The sequence below is a fragment of the Lactuca sativa genome, chromosome 6 (genome assembly GCF_002870075.4).
Source record: "Lactuca sativa cultivar Salinas chromosome 6, Lsat_Salinas_v11, whole genome shotgun sequence".
In the NCBI taxonomy this organism is placed as follows: domain Eukaryota; kingdom Viridiplantae; phylum Streptophyta; class Magnoliopsida; order Asterales; family Asteraceae; genus Lactuca; species Lactuca sativa.
The window spans coordinates 129887356-129906833 of NC_056628.2; the positions used below are offsets into that span (position 1 = coordinate 129887356).

The 19478-nt window shown below is 29.3% G+C and overlaps 4 protein-coding genes across 4 annotated transcripts; all 4 read left to right on the forward strand.

Moving 5' to 3' along the window:
* The first annotated feature begins 1872 nt into the window (after positions 1 to 1872).
* On the forward strand, positions 1873 to 6539 carry LOC111880447 (uncharacterized). Its single transcript, XM_052764476.1, has 12 exons — positions 1873 to 1970; positions 2071 to 2111; positions 3605 to 3762; positions 3934 to 4204; positions 4289 to 4382; positions 4507 to 4634; positions 4715 to 5023; positions 5121 to 5317; positions 5414 to 5534; positions 5644 to 5822; positions 5970 to 6044; positions 6149 to 6539. Exons 1-7 carry the CDS (start codon positions 1906 to 1908, stop codon positions 4801 to 4803), a joined length of 846 nt encoding a protein of 281 aa, XP_052620436.1. The 5' UTR covers positions 1873 to 1905; the 3' UTR covers positions 4804 to 5023; positions 5121 to 5317; positions 5414 to 5534; positions 5644 to 5822; positions 5970 to 6044; positions 6149 to 6539.
* Positions 5700 to 14661, forward strand: LOC111880446 (uncharacterized). The gene is made up of 11 exons (XM_052765018.1): positions 5700 to 5822; positions 5970 to 6044; positions 6149 to 6222; positions 6444 to 6502; positions 11400 to 11537; positions 11628 to 11690; positions 12552 to 12809; positions 12911 to 13349; positions 13445 to 13823; positions 13969 to 14386; positions 14516 to 14661. Exons 1-11 carry the CDS (start codon positions 5700 to 5702, stop codon positions 14659 to 14661), a joined length of 2172 nt encoding a protein of 723 aa, XP_052620978.1.
* A 153-nt stretch (positions 14662 to 14814) lies between these two features.
* On the forward strand, positions 14815 to 15894 carry LOC128126868 (uncharacterized). Its single transcript, XM_052765019.1, has 2 exons — positions 14815 to 15730; positions 15860 to 15894. Exons 1-2 carry the CDS (start codon positions 14815 to 14817, stop codon positions 15892 to 15894), a joined length of 951 nt encoding a protein of 316 aa, XP_052620979.1.
* A 62-nt stretch (positions 15895 to 15956) lies between these two features.
* LOC128126869 (uncharacterized) lies at positions 15957 to 17532 on the forward strand. Its single transcript, XM_052765020.1, has 3 exons — positions 15957 to 16329; positions 16376 to 16619; positions 16986 to 17532. Exons 1-3 carry the CDS (start codon positions 15957 to 15959, stop codon positions 17530 to 17532), a joined length of 1164 nt encoding a protein of 387 aa, XP_052620980.1.
* The last annotated feature ends 1946 nt before the right edge of the window (positions 17533 to 19478 follow it).

A 19478-nucleotide genomic window follows, 5' to 3' on the forward strand; every position in this document is an offset into this window, starting at 1 on the left:
AAAGTCAAACTTTCTTGTCTTATCCTCAACCATGACCGCAAACACTTCTAGATACTTTAGGATGACCAAATTTACAAGTGATTTCGGTACTAGGCATGGCTTGAATAAGTGTTTTTGATCATATCACCCTTGTTAAGGTGTTTTCAGCCTTAGTGGGTCATTAGTATGTGTTTTCGACCCTAATGGGATAGCTTGGGGTTGATTTTGGTCTTAACACTTCCTAGACATTATGATTTCGGTTTTGAGTGATAGAATTCATAAAGATGGTAGTCTTAACGTCAAGAATTTAAGTCATCACATAATTGCATGTTTTTTGCTAAAACTATTGATTCTTGTTTGAATTGTATGGACCTTTTTCAAGGCTTATTTCAACATAAATTTCCAATTTTATGTTATCTTTAAATCATACAAAAGGTGCCCTCTTGGCTTTCATATAACATTATTGCATCAAGTTACATAAGATATATTGTGTGTATACACTTATACACAAGACCTCTTAGACTTAGCTTGATCTAAAATCTTGCCAGTTGTCATAGTCTCTAACATATATGGTTAGCCCCAATGTTAGTTGCCACTACTCGAATTCCCTAAACAAATAGTGCAATCATGAATATTAACTCTTTATTTCTATGTCTAACCTAGAGATGTCTCCATTAATCAGATATGTGTACTCCTCAATTAGTCAAAGTTATGGTCTCTTGATTATTAATTAAGTAGTTAATTCAAGCATCATAATCCGAATACAATCATAACATCTTGCACTAACTACATAGGCGTAAGATTACCAATATTAATAAGCATATATATTTAATTAAGAACTCATAATAAATTAAATAGTTCTAAATAACCAAAATATCAACCAACAATAGAAATAGGGTTTAATACATATCTAGAAATAGGGTTTAATACATATCAAATTTTCATAAAGGGTTTGATCCCAAGCATTGGAAAAAAAGATATAAAAAATTAAATACTTTACTAATTATAGATAGAAAGGCAAATCGTTTGATAACCTAATGAATTCTTATCTTTATATTTAGATTTGTTTCATCTATATCAACCTTCCTGTTGATCTCGCCGAGGGACCCTCAAAACAACCTCTTTGGTCATTTCCCCCTCCCCTTTCTCTTCCATTATGATGTTTATTTTGTATCTACATGCTTCTAGACGAAATTAGGTGTGTTTTTATAGTCTTTTTAACCGACATGAAATCTCGCCAAGATTCTAAAATCATGGTGGGTGAAATAAAAAAGCTAGAAATTATCATCAAAATCTTCAAAATCTTTTCCATGCTAATATCTAACTATCTTTCTTGTTACGTACTTCACCAGAATGTGTCGAAAATTTCCCTTTTCAACTACAATTCACCAATATGCTATATTCAGCTAAAAATATACTTATAAAGAAACTAACAACTGATTTTCATATTTTAATCATAAAAACGCCTAAAAGGTACATGAAATATCCCTTAAAATATGAATTAAGGACACATTAAAATATCTACCACTTGACTTTTGCTTGTCCCCAAGTAAATCCTTAACAGTTTAGGCAACAATATAAGTTCGAAAAACAATTAAGATCCATTATTTTATTCTAAATGCCACTAAAAGAAGTCAATGACTTATATATATATATATATATATATATATATATATATATATATATATATATATATATATATATATATATATCCCTTCTTAATAAACAAAACCGGTTACCCACGTGTCATACAAAAAAACGTTTTTCTCCAAATGTAAAATCCCAATTATACCCATGATTGGTCTCACGTATCATTAGAATCGGAACTTAACATTAGAATCGGAACTTAATTTAAATTAAATTTGGAATTTATCAATCTGAATATGGCAATAATATGGCAATTTCAATGTGCAATTCCGATTATGGATGGAAATCGAATGGACTATTGAATCAATTTTCGTTATATGGCCGATTAAATGCATCTTTTTATGGTATCAAGATCAATCGTATCAAGATCAATTTTCGTTATTATGTTCAATATATAATTGAAACATAGGAATAACAATCATTCTTTACTGCATATTGTTCCAGCAATCAAGAATCATTCTTCAATCGGCTACTTCAATCGTTCTGTAAGTTTCTTATTTTTTTCCAATTCTCTGTTTTTTGTTTTTTCTGAACTTCATATGCTTCAATCAATTTTCGTTATATGCTCGATTAAGGACATTAACGACAGTAATTCTGTAAGTTTCTTATTATCAATTTTGGTTCTAATTGTGTATATGTACGGCCATGATTCTCGATTGCTGTGTTAATCAAATTTCGTTATATGCTCGGTTAAGGACATTAGACACAGTAATCTGAATATGGCAGCAAGCATTAAGGACGGTAATCTGAATATGGACATTCAACGGGGACTTTATGGTCGGTTTGATATGCTTGAATCACTGATTTTTTGTCAAATCCCTGTTTGAATTTGATTATTAGGTCGGTTTGTTCTTATTATGTTCCTGCTATCTCACTCTGTTTATCAAACTTAAAGATTTGTTATGTCACTCTGTATTTATCTCAACAGTTTTATTAACAATATCTAACACCAAACCATTTATTACAAGTTAGATCATTCTATAAATTTACTTTAAGAGTAACCACATGTGACTTTTTATTTACACATGGATTATTGATTTCATTTGTTTATCCAAGGAATGCCATTTATGATACTTTTTTAAACATTGTTCTGTTTATATAGGGACCATTATGTAAATTTATTTTACTAGGGACCATTTTTGAACTTTGTTTACCTTTTTGTTAATCTTTACTTTTTACAATTCCATTAACACCCTTTGTCTACCATAATATAGCATTTTAGTTTTCAGTTATTTACCTGTTATAGCATGCTTCTTTGATAGAATACCATTTATGATACTTTTTTTAAACATTTGTTTGCTAGAACTTCTTATACATGGAAAATTATGTAAATTAATTTTACTTTGGCTATATTAGCAAATTGAATTTTTCTTTCAAACAAGTAATTATAACAAAACAGTTAGCATTTCATTTTCTGTCAAATTTCTATAAAATGGCTATATAAATTTTGAATCACACTTTGCACTTTCTGTTTTATGGCTGTTTATAGCATTTAACTTTTGTTTTCTGTCAAATTTAGCATCTTACTTGGTTCCTATTTTTCTGATTTTCCTGTTTAGGTTATGTTTTATCATTGTTTAAATCCATTACTATTGCAAAAATTTACATCGATATTTTTTTAATATACAGTTAACAATTTCAGAATTTTGACTTCTTTTCCTACCATTTTTACCTATTTTTACTAAATTTTACAAATCCAACTTAAGGGCCTCTTTCTAATAAGGATACATTTGGTATATTAGTAAATTGAAGTTTTCTTTCAAACAAAGGAATCATATATAGATCAAACTTATCATTATTATTTTTAATTATGAATGCTGTATAGGGGTATATAGTTTCTGTTAGCATGTTTGTTTTAGAATTTGTTTTCTTTATATGAATGTTTCAATATAACCATATTGTATTATTCAGTTTGTTCTTATATTATTAGTACTCCATACACATAATTGTAATTATTTTGTGTACTTTTCTGTTATAGTGACAATGGCAGAAAGAAAGATCACTTTCATTAGAGACTTGGACAATATGAAGGATGATTACACACTAAAAGTGTCTATCATCCGGCTGTGGAGATCGCTTTCAGATGGCAACCCCACTATTGTCAGATCAATTGAGATGATACTCATGGATGAAATGGTAAAATCTACTATTTTAATAGCATTATTCAAAACCATTTTTTTATTTGATCATTCCAATAATATTATTCAAACTCAATCATTGAAGATGTTATCTTTAATGTTGACCAATTTATATTTATTAAAAATTCCCTTTTTAACATTATATAATATTCTTACCCTATGTGAATAGTGTACAAAAATCCGAGCAAGTGTGTATCCAAGAGATTTTCAAAGGTTTGAGTCCAAACTGAAAGAAGATCAAGCTGTTTACATCCGGTCCCCCACTATCACTCCTAACAAATACACTTTTAAAATAAGTGATGTAACCTCCAAGTTAAATTTGAATGGAAGAACAATTGTTAACGGGTGTCTACACTTTCAATCCAAAACAACATATGGATTTTCTTTTGTTTCTTTTGAAACAATTATCTCTGCAACAGCTACATCTAATGAATCAATTGGTAATTTCCCTCCTTATTGATTGTATATTATATTTAATTCTTTAATTTCACATCATTTTGACATTTTGTATTATCATTTTGTAGATATTATTGGTGAAGTTGTTTCATTAGGAAAGCTTGATTCCCGTGATATCAGCAAATCTCTACATAGGCTGCCTTTACAAATAAGAAACTTAGAGTAACCAAAACTTTTTTTATATTATATCTTATATCTTATATCTTATATATTACATTCATTACTTTACAACTTGCATGTAGAGTTTTAGTATTATATATTCATTTAACCATTATTATTTTTGCAGAGGTTTGCAGGTTAACGTTACGTTGTTTGGAGATATTGCATACCAGTTAATTTCTTATCTTGAAGCTCATAAACAAGTTGGTCGTGTGATTGTCCTTTTGCAATTTGCAAGAATTAATGTCTATAACGGTAAATTTTTTATACAAATCAACCTTATTTTAGTCTTTTATATTACTCATTCTATTTACTATTTTATTTTGTTTCATCAGCAACACCTTCTGTTAACAGTTATTATGAACAAACACGGATGTTCATAAATGCTAATCTTCCCGAAATTGTTATATTCACAGATAAGTAACAAAACATTTTAATAATTCATCGTTTTTTTGTTTCTGTTTAATAATTTTATAATTTTATTTTCAAACTCCTAAATTAAAAACAGCTTGGTTGGATTACAAGGACTTCAAAACCCTTCTGCTTCTTTGACTTTTGAAAGCTCTAAATCATATTCGGAATCTGATGACTTTTTGAATAATTACAAAGTTAAAAATGTTGTCGATTTGATAGAACCACAAGAGGTATGTGAATATTTTATCTGTATTGATGTGATATTGTTTTCTATTTAACAGATAATTAAATTATAATGTTTTTTATGATCCTTTTGATTTTTTTTAGGTCGGCCAATATATCATTGTCGGGACCATTTATGGTATTCGCCAAGATATTGATTGGTATTATGATGCGTGTACAAACTGTGGAAAGAAAGTTGAAACAGAAGATGTGTTCAGCGGTCCAGATAGTGGTGATGCAAGTGTCGTTTTAAAATGCAATGGTGATAATTGTAAAAATAAGAAGATCTCTTCTGTTCCAAGGTTTTTTACATTTAAGAAAATATCAACTGAACAACTTAACTACATTATTAACCATTAAACATATTTTATGTTTATTTATGTGGGAATTTTTTATAGGTATAAAATACCTATTCGTGTGCAAGATGATTCTGGAACAATCACTCTAACTCTTTTCGATAGAGATGCTTATAGACTCGTCAAAAAATGCGCACGTGATCTTATAGATAAAATCAAACAGGTATAACATAATTATAATTTTTGTTTTCTTAATTGTTGTTATTTGTTGTATTTTCTTTATATTAATGTGCTTTTAAACATAAATATATTATATAACACATTTATTCCAGGATGGGATAATCCAAGATTATATCCTTATGACCTCAAATGTCTAGAGCATAAAAAGATGGCTTTTAAGATAGATGTTAATAGTTTTAATGTATCCAATAACTACAATCGGTTTGGGATACTTGGCTATACGGTTGATAGTAACGTTATCGATGCTTTGGAAAAAAAGTTAGCTGTCGAGGTATTTATATATTATTTTTATTTGTTTTTTTAATATTACTTTTTATGATGCATATTTTTTTAATGATCTTCACTAATAAATTGTAAATCTATATTGATTGAGAGCTATGTCCCACTAATTATATAAATATTTAAATTTCTGAATCAGGCAGGTAGTCCTGCAAATGCTGATGATATAGAAATCGCATCTCATGAAGTATCTCAAGAAACAAAGTCCTTAAAGGTTATATTATAAATTTACATTATTTAATTTTATATAATCTATTTTAAAAATTACTTTTTGTTAATATTTTATTACTAAACCTATTTACAACATTTTGTTTTAAGGATGCGATATCGCAAACAGGTGATAATTTGACCCCAACATTGCCTGACAAATTTGAAGCTACAAGTCCGTTCAAGTATAATTCCCCAACAATAGTAAAAAACGAAATGTTGGAGATACCATTGATGTTGATGATTATGATAATGTGAATTCGTCCACCAAGGTCCCTCGATTGAATTCCAAAGTTGATGGCAACACAAGTCTATTAATACCAAAGCTTGAAAAGTAATTTCAGATTGTCCTTTTTTAATCAACAATGTTCTTGAATTTGGATTCTTTTTGGATTCTCTTTCACAGTATTGCTCTTTGTGGTGTATACTGTTCAAACATTGATACTTCTTGCTTTATTTTTGCTGGTATTCTATATTTTAATACGATTATGATTTTAGGGTTATCATTGTAATTAGACTAATCTTCTTTTAATAAATGTGTGGCATATATGTTTGTGTATTTATGTGTAAAAGAAGCAAAGAAATATGTTTCTAAAGAGTCTTATCAGAAATATACTAATTATTTAACGATGGTGGTCTTGACAAGTATTAATTCATTTCAAGCATATACAAATAAGTATATTACATACAACTAAATTACATTACTTGTATTTACAATCATAGATACTAATAAGGTATATTTTTAGTTCTGGGCAAGGATGTATTCATTTTAACGTCATAAATAATTTTTCTGATGAAATTAAAGTGATAACATAAATAAAGTACATACCTCTGGAATAATTTGTGGGCAACAATGGAGTTTCCATCAAATACACAACCAACTAAATGCCCAACAATAGCAACCAACATAACTCTAAAACGTGTGTTGTTTCTAGGTTCATCTATCACATTCAGCATTCTCTCATTTACTGTAAAAAACTATTTTTTGGGTTATGGCTGTAATTAGATTAATCTTCTTTTAAATTATGTGTGTCTATTGATACTTTAATTGAAGGAAACCATTATGTTTTTACAGATTTTTTTACCAATATATTTGCAATAAAAATAAAAAAAAATACAATCAATAACATTCTACTTTTCATTTTCGTGTTATAAGATATCAGTATATTTGCTTTATAAAAAAGATGTCTCAAATTTGAATACATTCAATAAATTCCTGTTCAAAATAATGATCATTTTTTAAACATGGACATATTCATAATTTTCACAATAAAATGGTATATTGGTGCATGCATTCTTGGGAATGTGCTTTGATATTATTTGAGGTATTGTATTAAAAAAAATTGTAATCAAGCTGTCAAATGAGATTTCTCATAATATTGAACACGCAACAGAAGAAACAACGCATCAGATGTCAATTTTGCCCTTTGTCAATTCTTTTGATCAGCTCTAAAATTTCAATCATTTAAATTCCATTAAAATTGTTTATTGATGATTATAATATTGAACACGCAACAACAAGAAACAATGCATGACATATTAATTAATCATTCTCCGGTTTCAAAGGGTATAATGGTAATTAGAACAACCTGATAAAAATAATAATCATTTTTTCATACTGACATATTAGTAATATTAGTAATTTCACAGCAGTGGTATATATTTTGTGACTTTCTGTGTTTTCTCTTACAAAGGGTATAATGGTACCAGATCATTGATACTGAACCGGATCAATTCACAACTTACTCATATGTTCTTGTTTCTTCAGCACTACAAAGTACAAAACAATCCACATAACAACATTTATATATGCTAAGGACAAAAATGCCCTTGCTATGGGATTCCTTGTGATGTAATAAATGAAGCCCAAAAGAACATATATATGTTTACCATTAAAGCACATACCACGAACATGTAATCCCATGAACCTATGCAAACTCTTGGTTTTTTTATACAGGTATTATAAGTCTAAATTACTTCAAATAAATCAGAATAATAAAAATGGTTATGTTATTACAGTTTGTTATATTGATATACTGAAATATAATGAAATTATAAACTTCAAAAAATAAGTATTTTGCAAAAATTCAGTTTCCTACAAATTTTTCACTTCTGTCCTAACAAAAATTCACGTTCCTGTCAATGTTAAATCCCATTTTTACCCCTGATTGGTTTCACGTACTATTACAATCTTTGATTTGATTAATAATCGAAATATATATGGCATTATGGCAATATGGCAATTTCAATGTGAAATTCCGATTATGGATGGAAATCGAATGTACTTTTGAATCAATTTTATTTATATGCCCGATTAACTACATCTTTTTATGGTATCAATATCAATCGTATCAATTACATTTAAGTTTCATTGTTGGGTCGATTGGATTTTATTATGTTCAATATATAATTGAAACATACGAATAAGATTCATAATTTACTGCATCGTGTTCCAGCAATCAAGCATCATCGACACTTCAGCAATCAAGCATCATCGACACATTGTGTTCCAGCAATCAAGAATCATTCTTTAATCGGCAACTTCAATCCTTCTGTAAGTTTTTTATTTTTATGCAATTCTCTGTTTTTTGTTTTTTCTGAACTTGATATGCTTGAATCAATTTTCGTTATATGCTCGATTAAGGACATTAACGAAAGTAATTCTGTAAGTTTCTTATTATCAATTGTGGGAAAAAACTGTGTTAATTGCAAACATACGATCATAACAACGATAAAAAACTTATGTTCTGTTCATCTATCGGTCCCCTTTCTCAGTATTGAACGTACGTTATCGATTGGTAAACAGTTAACGCTCTGTTTTTTGTTTTTTCTGAACTTGATATGCTTGAATCAAATTTCGTTATATGCTCGGTTAAGGACATTAAAGACAGTAATCTGAATATGGCAGCAGGCATTAAGGCAGTAATCTGAATATGGACATTCAACAGGGTCTTTATGGTCGGTTTGATATGCTTGAATCATTGTTTTTTGCCAAATCCCTGTTTGAATTTGATTATTAGGTCGGTTTGATCTTATTATGTTCCTGCTATCTCACTCGGTTTATCAAACTTAAAGATTTGTTATGTCACTCTCTATTTATCTCAACATTTTATTAACAATATATATGCAATAAACTTCGAAAAAAATACATATAAAGGCATTACCTGTTGCAGGGGTATATATTTTTTGTTAGCATGTTTATTTCAGATTTTGATTTTTTTGTATGAATTTTTGTTGTGACACCTTACCTCCTGCAATAAGTAAAAATTTATAATTAACTTCAATGGTCAAAAATGCCTGTGCCATGGATTTGACAAACTTAAACATTTGTTATTTTTGTCCAATTCTCTGTTTTTTGTTATGTCACTCTATATTTATCTCAACACTTTTATTTTTATTAACAATATATATGCAATAAAATTCGAAACAATCCACATAACAACGTTTATATATGCTAAGGACGAAAATGCCCTCGCCATGGAATTCCTTGTGATGTAATAAATGAAGCCCAAAATAACATAGATTTGTTTACCATTAAAGCACATACCACTAAGATGTAATCCCATGAATGTTTGTTAGCATGTTTATTTCAGATTTTCATTTCTTTGTATGAATGTTTGTTGTCACTGCCTACCTCTTGCAATAACTAACAATTTATAATTAGGTTCAATGGACGAAAATGCCCTCTCCAATTACCGCAATCTTATTAATTTATTAAGATTAAGATTAAGAATTTATGTTCCTGCTATCTAAATCAGTTTCTCAAATTTAAAGATTTGTTATGCGACTGTATATTTATCTTAACACTTTTATTAACAATATATATGCAATAAAATTTAAAAAAAAAATAGATATAAAGGCATTGTACTTTTATTTTTCATGTTATAAGTAAGTCCAATGTCTGTCTTAATTGCAAAAGAATGATCATAACAACGATGAAAAACTTACGTTTTGTTCATCTATCGCTCCCCTTCCTCAGTCGAGAGATACAAAACGGGCTAAAACATGTCATATCCAAAACGGGCTATATACACGGAATAAAGTATAATAAATAGTCCATTTTTAGTTGTTACAATCGACAAGTTCCTCATCCAACTTGGTGTTCATTAGAAACAAATGTCATCTTATTTGGAACAATACCTTTACTAAGATCATCTGTAGGAATCACATTCACCTTCTATGTTTTTTGTATTTTCGCAACCTCATATGCTTAATATATCATAATCTGTAAATTTGTAAATATGGATAATGTATTTTCATCTTTTTATCCAATTATCTGTTTTTTGTTTTTTCTGATCCTGATATGCTTGAATCACTGATGTTGTCATTGTTTGTTTTTTTTATCTTTTTATCTGCCTACTATTCCAGGACATATTGGTAATTTTCACATCAGGGGTATATAGTTTCTTTTAATATGTTTGGACCTAATATCCTTGATATATCATAATCTGTAACTATGGAATTGGAAGTCATTCATCAAAATCATCCTCCCTAATAGTATCTTTTCCAACAATGCTTATCTTTATATAACATAATAAACATTAGTTCCAATAGTTACAAAGTAAAATAACAGAATGAAAGAAAAATGTAATCCAACAATACAGTACAAAAAAAATTATATCTGCAACAAAATTCGGAAACATTACATATAAAGGCATTGTACTTTTGTATTTCATGTCATACGTAAGTTCAATCAACAACATTTTTTTTTTATTTTTAAATTTGACAATAAATTTCAATATATAATGTTTTTGTATAAAGTTATATATTTTGTTCCATTTCAGATAGCAACTACTAACATGGACTCCTTTAAGACTAATAAGAAGATAAAATTAAATAATTTCTATCTGGATAATACAAAACAATTACATTCGTACACTACATCAGTCGGTCAAATTCCAACTTCTACAAATGTTACTAACCCTGGTGATAACGGTACATTCATTATATATTTTACAACTTTCTTTATCAATGTTTTTAATCTGAATTATAACTATTTCATTTGTGTATATTTGATTATGCGGCTTCAAATAGGAATATCTATCATGTTCAGGCTACAGAAAAAAGAAGAATAAGAAAATTATACTTGGACAATAAAAAAAAAGGTTCGACCGAATAAATCCATACAACTACATCAACATCACATCTTTTTAAAATAAATGAAAATGATAATTTACTTAATTCGTTATACACTTTTCTTCTTTATTCTTTATTTAAATTTAAATTTAAATATCTAAATTGAAATTTCTCACATGCTATTTTTTGTATTATGTCTTTTTGTATATTAATATTCATAGAATATTTTGGGGAGTTACATTATTATTTAAAATTTATCCATTTGTTATCACAATTTTTTTTGCAGCCAAATTCAAAGGAGTTGTGCATCGAAATAAAAACTTATCCGCATCTACATCAAGTGTCAATGTTTCAAAAAAATCAAATTTCCAAACTTCTCCTTCACGTCTAAATGGTAGAACTCCGTTATCTAACATTTCAAAGGGTAACTCATTTATATTACCATTTTATTTTATAATATATATTTTTATTGTATCACATTTAATAATGTATACCTTCAATCTTCTTTTACCAGTCATGGATATTTCCGATAACAGTTTTCAATCACGGTTACCAAACATCAGATTGGATTCAAACGGTAACATATTTGATTGCTTATACACTTTTTTTTCTCTTTTTTAAATCTGTAAAATAAAAATTCTATCATCCATATTTTTTTATATTATCTATTTATCATTATTAGTATTCATATACTATTTAAAAATTTACAAGATTATTTAATATTTATCCATTTCTAATAAGATATTATTTCCAATCAAATTAAAAGGAGTTGTCGATCGAAATAAAAGTGTATCCACATCTACATCAAGTGCAAATATGTCAAAACAAACAATGTTACGTACTCCTCCTTCACATTTAAATGTTAGAAGTCCGTTATCTAACATTTCCAACGGTAACTCATTTATTTTTCCATATTTTTTTATAATATATGTTGTTATTGTATCATATTTGATAATCTACATTTCAATCTTCTTTTCTCAGTCAATCGATATTCCCAATAACAGTTTTCAGACACCGTTACAAAACATGAAATTGGATTCAACCGGTAAAGTACTTGATTGCTTTTAAACTTTTTAAGTTTTTTTTAAATATATGTAATAAAATTTATTACATCATCGTCTTTTTATATCATCTCTTTATCAATATTCATATTTATATAATATTAAAATAATTATTAAAAAATTTTACATTTCTGATAACCATTTTTTTTATATGAATTCAAAGGAGTTGTACATCGAAATAAAAGCACATCCCGATCAAAAACAAGTTCAAATACATCAAAACAAGCAATGTTACAACCTCCTCCATCACATTTAAATGTTAGAACTCCGTTATCTAACATTTCCAACGGTAACTCATTTATTTTACCATTTTAATTTGTAACATATATTATTATTGTATCATATTTAACAATGTATACTTTCAATTTTTTCCGCAGCCATGGATATTTCCAATAATAGTTGTCAATCGCCGTTAACAAATATTAGACAATTCTCTGTATTTTCAAATGGCGACACATCCAACAAATCATCTACAATAACATCAAAACCGTCTTCAGTCCTGTTAGCTAATCCAAATAATAAAGCAAAGAAAAAAAGGCCAAATTTAACTCCTATTCCAATATTTGGTTTGAGATCCGATCAAGACAAAATCGATGGTCAAAATGAGCAAAACATATACAACGGTATATCAAAAGGTAATTTTGATACAAATATAATATTTACATTTTTTCATTCAATATTTTTCACTTATATAAACTTACAAATTTAACATCTTTATGTCAACCTTAATTGATAGATTATTTGGATCATGGTGATCAGATTGTTGTATGCCAAACATGTTTTGCAAAATTATGGAAAGAAGAATCTATCAAATGTAAAAAAAAAAATGAGAATCAAAATTATTCTTTATGTTGTGGTTATGGCAAAGTTGAACTACCAGCTTTAAAGAATGCACCTTCAAGTTATGCCCATCTTTTTACATCGGGAGATTCTAAAAGCAAACACTTCATGAAGAACATTCGTTCTTACAATTCTATGTTTTCTTTTACGTCAATGGGTGGAAAAATTGATTCCTCAATCAATAGAGGAAATGCTCCGTACATTTTTAGACTTAGCGGTCAAAATTATCATAGTATCGGAAGCCTTTTACCGGAACATGGGTTAAAACCAAAATTCTCTCAGTTGTACATATACGATACTGATAATGAGATCGCGAATAGACGGACATGTTTTGGGTACACTTTTCACAATTATCACATTAATAGATATCTTATTCATCAACATTATATTATTTATTTATCTTATGTTTATATGTTCATGTTACTTGCAGTAGAGATAATCAACGATCTACGTCAAATTCTTCTGTCCTTGATAATGATATTATACAAGATTTGAAGTTGATGTTGGGTTCAAATAATGTCTTGGTTCAGTCTTATAGAATGGTTAGGGATTGTTTTCATCAAAACCCTCATGTTGATATCAAGTTGAGACTTACTGGAAGAAGGGACCAAGATGGAAGGATATACAACCTACCATCTGCTTCTGAGGTTGCCGCTTTAATTGTTGGAGATATTGGTGATTCAATTGATAATAGAGATATTGTTGTTCAAACGTCATCAGGTTCTCTACGGCGTATTAGTGAATTACATCCATCATACCTTCCTCTTCAGTATCCACTACTGTTTCCATATGGTGATGATGGTTATAGGGTTGACATACCACATCGAGGTATTACACCAATAAGCAACAGCAAGAGGCCCAACTGTACAATGAGAGAGTTTTTTTTCTTATAGAATACAAGACAGGGATCAATATTTTTCACTAATTCTTAATTCAAAAAGGTTGTTCCAACAGTTTTTGGTTGATGCTTATACTATGATTGAAAGTGAGAGATTACATTTCATAAGGAGCAAACAACAAATTCTTAGATGTGAGTCTTATGAAAAGTTACGTATTCAACAGAACCTAGGGAATAAAGATATATCCAACGTTGGACAACGTGTAATCTTACCTTCTTCATTCACTGGTGGTGCACGTTATATGATGCAAAACTACCTTGATGCCATGTCCTTATGTAAATGGTTTGGATATCCTGATTTCTTCATAACCTTTACATGCAATCCAAAATGGCCTGAAGTTAAAAGGTTTCTTCATAACACTTCACTAAATCCAGAAGATAGACCTGATATCTTATGTAGGCTATTCAAAATAAAGCTCGATGCTTTGTTTAAAGACATACGGGAAAATAAAATTTTCGGCATTGTTAAAGGAGGTAATAAAACTTGTATTTATTTCTAATAGTTTTGTTATAATGATTATTTAGTTTGTTAATATTTTTGGTAATTTGCAAATATATTTCATCCAGTACAAAGATTATCTTATTTATAAAATTAATTTGCAGTGGTCTATACGATTGAATTTCAAAAAAGAGGTTTGCCACATTGTCATATTTGTCTGTTTATGCATGCTAACTCCAAGCGGCCTACTGTTGAATATATTGATTCGATTATTTCTGTTGAGATTCCAAATATCAATGAAGATCCATAATTGTATTCACTTGTAAGTGAATTCATGATACATGGTCCTTGTGGAGCTGAAAATATGAATTGTCCATGCATGGTTGACAAGCAATGTTCGAAAAATTTTCCAAAGCAATTATGTGGTCATTCTTCGGTTGATGTCAACGGTTATCCCTTATATATGAGAAGAAACAATGGATATTTTGTCGAAAAATCAGGTGTCAAGTTAGACAACAGAAATGTTGTTCCATATAACAAATATCTGTTGAAAAGATATCAGGCACACATTAATGTTGAATGGTGCAATCAGGGATCTTCCATAAAGTATCTGTTTAAATATATAAACAAAGGTCCAGATAGAGCTACAATTGCTGTTGACATCAACGCTGATTCTAATCACAAAAAGGTTGTCGATGAAATAAAAGATTATTATGATTGTAGATATATATCTGCATGTGAAGCATCGTGGCGAATATTTAAATACGATGTTCATTACCGATATCCTTCTGTGATGCGACTACCTTTTCATCTTCCTGATCAACAACAAGTCATATATGCCGCAGACGATGATATTGACGATGTTCTTGAACAACCTTCAGTTGCTGCTTCTATATTCACATCTTGGATGGAATGTAATAAAATTAATAAAGATGCACGAAAACTTACATATGTTGAATTTCCTACAAAGTTTGTTTGGAAACCTGATGATAAGTTGTGGAAGCCAAGGAAAATTGGACGTTCAATAGGAAGGATTCACTCTGTTTCACCTAAACTTGGCGAAGTCTACTTCTTATGGATTCTTTTAAATAAAGTGAAAGGTCCAAAATCATTTGAAGAAATTCGCACGGTAAACGGTGAAGAATTTCCTACTTTTCGAGATGCATGCTATGCTTTGGGCCTCTTAGATGATGACAAAGAATACGTTGATGCAATTAAGGAAGCAAGTCATCCAGGAACTGGTTTTTATCTTCGTTTCTTATTTGCTACAATGTTAATGTCTAACAGTTTGGGTAGACCAGAGTTTGTTTGGGAAAATACATGGCAACACTTGTCAGATGGTATTCTTTACAACCAACAGCGTAGATTAAAATCTCCAGGTATTATAATTTCGTATCATTATATGTAAAAACGGATTTTATATATTTTAAATATGCACGGTATAATTTTTTTTACCATTAAATTGGTTAATATTAAATTCTTTTTGACATATTGTTCATTTTTTACAGGTTTATCACTCAATGAGGATCAACTCAAAACCTGACTTTGTTCGAGATCGAACAGATTTTACTTCGTAACAACACGAGTCTTAAAAATTATAAACAAATGCCTTACTCTGATTCCGACACAGTTTCTTCTTCAACAAATCGACTTATCATGGAGGAGCTGGAGTATGACATAACGCTTTTAAAGAAAGAGTTTGATAGTATGTTTCATGCATTAACAAACGAGCAACGCAATATTTTTCTTGATATCATGACTACAGTCAATGATAATAAAGGAGGTGTGTTTTTTGTTTATGGATATGGTGGAACAGGAAAAACCTTTCTTTGGAAGACGTTATTTGCAGCAATTAGATGTAATGGTGATATAGTTTTAAATGTTGCTTCAAGTGGTATTGCATCTTTATTATTGCCTGGAGGTAGGATAGCACACTCTCGGTTTATAATTCCGTTGAATCTTACCGAGTATTCTGTTTGTAAATGTTTGTAAGATACCGCCTAATAGTGAACTCGGCAGATTAGTAAGAAAAAGCTCATTGATTATTTGGGATGAAGCACCTATGGTCCACAAACATGCATTTGAAGCTTTAGATCGAGCTCTGAGAGATGTATGTAAGTTTGATAAGTCTACCAACTCAGATATTCCATTTGGAGGGAAAGCGATTGTTTTTGGAGGAGACTTCAGGCAGATTCTACCTGTTGTTCAAGGAGGTAGCAGACAAAATATCGTTAATGCTTCTTTAAGCTCTTCATATATATGGCAACAATGCAAAGTCCATAGATTAACAAAAAACATGAGACTAACCGTTGGAAAGGATCCATCTGATATTCGAAAAATACAAAATTTTGCAAACTGGCTTTTGGACATAGGAGAAGGAAAATTTGGTGGTTTGAACGATGGTGAAACGATTATTGATGTTCTGGATGATATTCTGATTAGTGATCCACATGATCCTATAGGTTCATTAATTGAGTTTGTATATCCTTCAATCTTGGAAAACTTCAACGGTACGAGTTATTTTCAAGAAAGAGCTATACTAGCTCCAAAAAATGAAGTTGTCCAACAAATCAATGATCGTTTGTTATCATTGTTTCCCGGAGAAGAAGTAGAATATTTAAGTTCAGATACTCTTTGTCAATCCGAGTTTATTCATGATCAGTTTGATCCCAATTTATACTCCCCGAATATTTTAAATGGTCTTAAGGTATCAGGTTTGCCAAATCACAAGTTAATTCTAAAAGTCGGTGTTCCAGTTATGTTACTAAGAAACATTGATCAGAAAAATGGATTATGTAACGGCACTAGACTACAAGTGAAATCTCTTGGAAAACGTGTTATTGAGGCAATTATAATATCTGGAACTAATATCGGAAAGCAAACATTTATTCTAAGAATGTCTTTAAGTCCATCTGAAAAAAAAATTCCTTTCAAATTTCAAAGAAGACAATTTCCATTGGCTGTATGTTTTGCAATGACAATTAATAAAAGTCAGGGGCAGTCGTTATCAAAGGTTGGTCTGTATCTCAAGGATCCTGTTTTTTCATATGGACAACTGTATGTTGCCTTATCTAGAGTTCAAAGTAGAGAAGGACTGAAATTGTTAATTTTAGATAACGATGGTAGACTTACAAACAAAACTTCAAATGTTGTGTATAAGGAAGTTTTTAGGAATTTATAACTGCTTCTTACCCATTAAATTCTAACAATTATGTTTTTTTCTGTTTTTTTGTAACATTTTTTTTTAAATAAGTTATTCTTTATATAGCATTGTAATCCATAATATTCAGTTTGTTTTGATATTTCATTTTCAGACTTTAATAGACGCCACATGGTGTTTCTTGATTCCTCCCCATTACAAAAAATATTGATTTGCCCTCACACTTCATAAATCATTCACATATTCAAAGATGTATTTTAGTTATCTTCATATTTAACTTTCGATGGATTGATTGCATTTCTATTTAACATATATTCAAATTTATATACTTTTTTACAAAATTATATTAATTTTAATTTTAAATAATCATTACAAATATTGCTAAACAAACTTAATTCTTATTAATAATATAAATCTGTTTTTCAATTTTTGATCCGTAGTTTCCACGGGTTGTAACCTAGTATATATATATATATATATATATATATATATATATATATATATATATATATATATATATATATATATATATATATATATATATATATATATATATATTAAACAAGTTTTTTCATCCTAAATGTCATAGATTGACTTTTCCTCTTGAAGTTAACTAGAAAACTATAATTTCTTCGATATTTCACATTTTATATTTGGAAGTTTTCTTTACTTCATTTCTTTTATTTTTACTTGGAAACCCAACTTATTCTATGTTGGTTAATAAAATTTTAAGGGGTACGTTACGTTGATTATGCAAAATTCTAAGGTATCTAACGTAACAAACGTCTGATTTTACAATTTGAAAATTCACTTGAAATTCTAAAAAGAACAAAAATAATATCCAAAATGGTTAAACACAACTTAAGAACTATTTTCTTAGAAATAATTTAGCATTTAAATTCAATTTTCCTAATATATGCATCTTTACATTATAATATGCATTTCTGCATGTTCGATCCCATACCCAAACTTCATTAAGAAAATATATTTGTTCCTTTTCGAATAATATAATGTCTTCGTACCTTTGCGAATAAACAATTAATAAAAATGAACGACTAAAAGGACTCCATGGGATAGAAGTGAAGTGGTGGATATTTGACTTGAGGACAAAATGTTTGTTTGAAAACTTCTTCAAATTTGAAACTTGTTGGATTAGCTGGAATTTGTATTTTTTTTTTCAGCAAATGGCCACACTTAAGTAATTCAGACATCTTCTTTGGCGGGATTTTGGCATCTTATATGTGTACGTGAGCATTGGCATCTTCATCATTTAACTATTATGGAATGAACTGAGTTGAAAAAATTTTCATTTGCAAAAAGATGCTAGAGTTGGTCGAACATGAGGTTCTTCTTCTGCTTGGGGCCTTCTCTCAATTTCTAATTAGTACTATACGTCTTTCTTTTTGTGAATAATAAGTATTCAACTTGTGTCCGTGCTAAATACTCATTCGTTTAAGCGCTATTCTTCAGTTTTAACTCTACATTCCTTATTTCCTCTCTTTGAAAATAGCTTCGGGTCATGATTTGGCACTTTGAACCAATAATTTGTTCTTAAAGTCATGCATTCATCAGCAGTATCAAATTGTGGCATGATTTCATTAGATGTGGCATGATTTTATGTTCTCTATCTTCAGTTTTGACAAATATTCGTGGCACGTAGTAGATAATTGTGGGCATGATTTTTTACAGTGCTTTTAGTTTTTCTTCAAAAATAGTTTTCAGATCGACTTGTGTTGAATACATTCACCTTCCTTCCATCTTAAGCTTTAAATTTATTATTGAGATTGACCCCTCGCTTAAAATTGTGTAATCCCCCACTTCTTATTACAAAGCATATTTTCATGATCATTTTGTTCTTATGAATTAACTAGCACTATTTTGGCATAAGAACTATATTTTTGCAATAAGAAGAACTATAGGTATCACATGACTTATAAGCTATTGTTAACCAACTAAATTTAACAAAC